Below are 5,212 nucleotides of genomic sequence, written 5' to 3' on the forward strand. Positions count from 1 at the left end.
GATGTAGAGTGCTACTCCTCCACCTTTCCTTCCTATCCTGTCCCTCCTGTATAGCCTATAGCCCTTGACACTCACCGCCCAGTCATGCGATGAGTCCCACCACGTTTCTGTGATCCCTACTATGTCAGGGCTGGTGACAGCTAGGAGGAGGGCGAGTTCCTCCTGCTTCTTCCCCATACTTCGAGCATTCGTGTAGAGGCATTTGAGGCCTTCAGCGGTTGTGCCCACTGACCCCCTAGTCTCAGCAATGCCCCGTCCCCTATCGCTTACCTGTTTCTCCGTTATGACCATTGGTCTGGGCTCGCTGGCTGTTGCTGGGCCTGGTATCTCATCGTCTCCTCCGCCCTCATCTTCCCCCTCCCCCGACGAGCCTAGTTTAAAGCCCGCCGAAGGAGGTTCACCAGCCTGGAAGAGAACACACGCTTACCTTTAGGGGAAAGGTGGAGCCCATCCCATCCCAGCATGTCTCTCATCACGATGTGCCGGTCATGGCTGAGGAAGCCAAAGCCCGCCTCGAAGCACCATTCCTGTAGCCTCCAGTTGGTCTCCGCAATGCACATCTCGTGACGTCTGCCGCGTCCGCTCACTGGCAGGATGGAAGAGAAGACCGCCTGTGCGCCCATCTCCCTCAGCACGCCTCCCAGAGCATGGTAGTCCTCCATCAGGCGATCAGGGGCTCTCCTGGCCGCATCGTTAGTACCCACATGGACAAGGACCATGGGGTAATAATCGGAGGGCTGGATGATGGACTGGAGCATCCCCTTCACATCCTGAATCTTCGCTCCGGGCAGGCAGTATACCTCACGTGCTGAGGGATCCTGGCGACAGATGGGGCCCTCCGTACCTCTCAGGATGGAGTCACCAATCACGATGACGCGACGCTTCCTCCTCTTAGGCCTCTTGACTCCCGCCGCCCGCACAGGACATTGTGTGCACAAAGTCTCCTCCCTGGAATCTTCCACTGCTCCCTCCTCCTCCAGGGCTGCCAGGACCTCATATCTGTTCTCCAGATGGACAGGAGGAACTGGTGCCGCAACATGGTTAATAGCTCTGGCGCGGGAGACTGTCTGCCACTCAGCGGTGGAGGGCTCATCCCGGTCTGCCCTCTCCTCTGTTGTATCACCCTGCAGAGAAAGAAAATACCTGTCAATTTCCTCCTCTGCCTCACGGATTCCCCTCAGCCTGCTAACCTCCTCCAGGAGCTCCTGCACCCGCTCCTCCAGGGTCCTAAGGCGGATACCTACAGGACAGGTGCAGGAGTCCCCAGTCCCTGCCCCCCCAGACCTTGCCAGGCAGTTCCCGCAGGCCAGGGGGTTGGAGGACGGCAGCCCCCCCGAGGGCTCTGTCTGGGTGGAGGCCTCGGACAAGCCCCGGGAAGGCCGCGCCCCCCGGGCAGGGGCCCTGGCAGAACTCCGTGTCGACACCATCGCAGGAGTTGCTGCCCTTACTAGCAGAGCAGGGGTCAGCCTCTGGGCCCCGCCTGTTCGCCCGCCAGCGCGAACGCCGCCGCAAACGCCGGCGCGCTCCTACAGACCGCGCCTGTTTGCGCGCTCTGTTCGCGCGGCTCGGGAGCGCGGCTCCCTACCGGCTCAGCTAAGAGGGACCCGGGGGGCTTCCCCTCCGGATCCGGCTCAGCTGCGCCGGCCCCTCAGTCCCTCAGCCCCACTTACCTTAGGGGGATCAGCTGCTGCTGGCCCCTCAGCTGCTCCGCTCGCCGCCGCCGCTTCTACTGCTGCACTCTCCTCCGCTCCGGGTCCAGAAAGGAGGCACACGTGTGGGAAGGACACACGTGCGCCTGAGTCCCTCTTCTCCCCGCTGCTCCTGACCTCCAAGTGGCGGAAGCTACGTCAAACCGCCGTTTATAAAGGAGGCGGTTTGAATTACCCGCCGCTGCCTTACCCACCAATCAGGCGCTCCGGTGTCACCGGAAGTGCCTGTCAATGATCCCGCCCCCTGAGCACCCCCACTGGGGAGGATCTGGTGAGGCTGGAGCCTGCTCCCCTAGGCTAGTCCCGGGGGCACTCCCTGGCTTGGGGGACAACCCCCTAGCCCTCACCTGTTTGCGCGCTCTGTTCGCGCGGCTCGGGAGCGCGGCTCCCTACCGGCTCAGCTAAGAGGGACCCGGGGGGCTTCCCCTCCGGATCCGGCTCAGCTGCGCCGGCCCCTCAGTCCCTCAGCCCCACTTACCTTAGGGGGATCAGCTGCTGCTGGCCCCTCAGCTGCTCCGCTCGCCGCCGCCGCTTCTACTGCTGCACTCTCCTCCGCTCCGGGTCCAGAAAGGAGGCACACGTGTGGGAAGGACACACGTGCGCCTGAGTCCCTCTTCTCCCCGCTGCTCCTGACCTGGTGGATGCAGGGCCCTAAAGGCTTGCAGGGGTTTGACCTGGTGGCTGCAGGGCCAGATTCGCTTGCCTGGGGTTGACCTGGTGGCTGCAAGGCCCCATTCGCTTGCATTGGTTTGACCTGGTGTCTTCAAGACCCCGTAGGCTTGCCTGGGGTTGACCTGGTGTCTCCAAGGCCCCATTGACTTACCTGGGGTGGACCTGGTGGCTGCAAAGCCCCATTCGCTTGCCTGGGGTTTACCTGGTGGCTACAAGGCCCCATTCGCTTGGATATGGTTGACCTGGTGTCTGCAAGGCCCCATTCACTTGCCTGGGGTGGACCTGGTGGCTGCAAGGCCCCATTCACTTACCTGGGGTTGACCTGGTATCTGCAAGGCCCCATTCGCTTACCTGGGCTTAACCTGGTGGCTGCCAGGCCCCATTCACTTATCTGGGGTTCACCTGGTGGCTGCAGGGCACCTTAGGCTTGCAGGGGGTTGACCTGGTCGATGGAAGGCCGCATTCACTTTACCTGGGGATGACCTGGTATCTGCAAGGCCCCGTTCGCTTACCTGGGGTTAACCTGGATGCTGCAAGGCCCCATTCGCTTGCAGGGGGTTGACCTCGTGGCTCCAAGGCAACATTCGCTTGCCTGTGGTTGACCTGGTGGCTGAAAGGCCCCATTCGCTTGCCTGGGGTGGACCTGGTGGCTGCAAGGCCCCATTACACTTACCTGGCGTTCACCTGGTCACTGCAGGACCCCACAGGCTCACAGGGGGTTGACGTAGTGGCTTCAAGGCCCCATTAGCTTGCATTGGGTTGGCCTCGTGTCTGCAAGGCCCCATTTGCTTACCTAGTGTTGACCTGGTGGCTGCAAGGCCACATTCGCTTACCTGGGTTTAACCTGGTGGCAGCAAGGCCCCATTGCCTTACCTGGGGTTCACCTGGTGGCTGCAGGGCCCCATAGGTTTGCAGGGGGTTGACCTGGTGGCTCCTATGACCCATTCGCTTACCTAGGGTATACCTGGTGGCTGCAAGGCCCGATTCGCTTGCCTTGTTTTGACCTGGTGGCTGCAAGGCCCCATACGCTTGAAGGGGGTTGACCTAGTGGCTGCAAGGCCAAATTTGCTTGCCTGTGGTTGACGTGGTGGCTGCAAGGCCCCATTCGCTTGGCTGGGCTGGACCTGGTGGATGCAAGGTCCCATTCACTTGCAGGGGATTGACCTGGTGTCTGGAAGGCCGTATTCGCTTGCCTGGGGTTTACATGGTGTCTGTAAAGCCACATTCGCTTCCAGGGGATTCACCTGGTCGCTGCAAGGCCGGATTCGCTGGCATTGGGTTGACCTGGTGGCTGCAGGGCGCCATTCGATTACCTGGGGTTGACCTGGTAGCTGCAATGCCCCATTCTGTTGCCTGGGGTGGACCTGGTGGCTGCAAGGCCCCATTCCCTTACCTGGGGTTGACTTGGTGGCTGCAAGCCCCATTCGCTTGCCTGTGGTTGACCTGGTGTCTGCAAGGCCGTATTCGCTTGCCTGGGGTTGACCTGGTGTCTCTAAGGCCCCATTCGCTTCCAGGGGATTGACCTGGTGGCTGCAAGGCCGCATTCGCTGGCATTGGGTTGACCTGGTGGCTGCAGGGCGCCATTCGATTACCTGGGGTTGACCTGGTAGCTGCAAGGCCCCATTCGCTTGCCTGGGATGGAACTGGTGCCTCTAAGGCCCCATTACACTTACCTGGCGTTCACCTGGTCGCTGGAGGACCCCATAGGCTCTCAGGGGGTTTACGTAATGGCTTCAAGGCCCCATTACCTTGCATTGGGTTGACCTGGTGTCTGCAAGGCCACATTCGCTTACCTGGGGTTAACCTGGTGGCAGCAAGGCCCCATTCCCTTACCTGGGGTTCACCTGGTGACTGCAGGGCCCCATAGGCTTGCCGGGTGTTGACCTGGTAGGTGCAAGGCCCCATTCTCTTGCCTGGGGAGGACCTGGTGGCTGCAAGGCCCCATTCGCTTACGTAGGGTTGACTTGGTGGCTGCAAGCCCCATTCACTTGCCTGGGGTTGAACTGGTGGATGTAAGGCACCATTCACTTGCCTGGGGTTCACCTGGTGGCGGCAAGGCCCCATTCTCTTTCTGGGGGTTGACCTTGTCACTCCAAGGCCCCATTCGCATTCCCGGGGTTCAGGTGGGCTCCAAAAGTCCCCTTAGGCATGCCTGGGGTTGACCTGCTGGCTGCAGGGCCCTATATGCTTGCAGGGGTTTGACCTGGTGGCTGCAAGGCCACATTCGCTTGCCTGGGCTTGACCTGGTGGATGCAGGGACCCATTCACTTGGCTGAGGTTGACCCGGTGGCTGCAAGACCCCTTTCTATTTCCGGGGGTTGACCTGGTCACTTGAAGGCCCCATTCACTTTCCTGGGTTTGACGTGGGCTCCAAAAGTCCCCTTAGGCATGCCTGGGGTTGACCTGGTTTCTGCAGGTCCCTATAGGCTTGCAGGGGTTTGACCTGCTGGCTGCAAGGCCACATTCGTTGCCTGGGGTTGACGTGGTGGCTGCAAGGCGCCATTCGTTAGAATTGGTTTGACCTGGTGTCTGCAAGGCCCCATTGGCTTGTTTGGGGTTGACCTGGTGGGTGAAAGGCCCCATTCGCTTGCCTGGGGTTGACTTGGTGGCTGGAAGGCCCCATTAGCTTACCTGGGGTGGACCTGGTGGCTGCAAGGCCCATTCGCTTGCATTGGGTTGTCGTGGTGGCTGCAAGGCCCCATACGCCTACATTGGGTTGACCTGGTGTCTGCAAGGCCCCATTCGCTTGCCTGTGGTTGACCTGGTGGGTGCAAGGCCCCATTCGCTTGCAGGGGGTTGTCCTGGTGGCTCCAAGACCACATTCACTTGCC

General features: G+C 61.0%; 1 protein-coding gene across 1 annotated transcript; it reads right to left on the reverse strand.

The window, feature by feature from the left end:
• Window positions 1-371: 371 nt before the first annotated feature.
• Window positions 372-4,086, reverse strand: LOC149854058 (uncharacterized). Its single transcript, XM_090026358.1, has 4 exons — window positions 4,055-4,086; window positions 1,671-1,842; window positions 845-1,124; window positions 372-586 (listed from the first exon to the last, which is right to left on the reverse strand). Exons 1-4 carry the CDS (start codon window positions 4,084-4,086, stop codon window positions 372-374), a joined length of 699 nt encoding a protein of 232 aa, XP_089882484.1.
• Window positions 4,087-5,212: the final 1,126 nt, after the last annotated feature.

This window comes from Crocodylus siamensis, chromosome 13 (genome assembly GCF_052110815.1).
Source record: "Crocodylus siamensis isolate JL-2025a chromosome 13, ASM5211081v1, whole genome shotgun sequence".
Taxonomy (NCBI): Eukaryota; Metazoa; Chordata; order Crocodylia; family Crocodylidae; genus Crocodylus; species Crocodylus siamensis.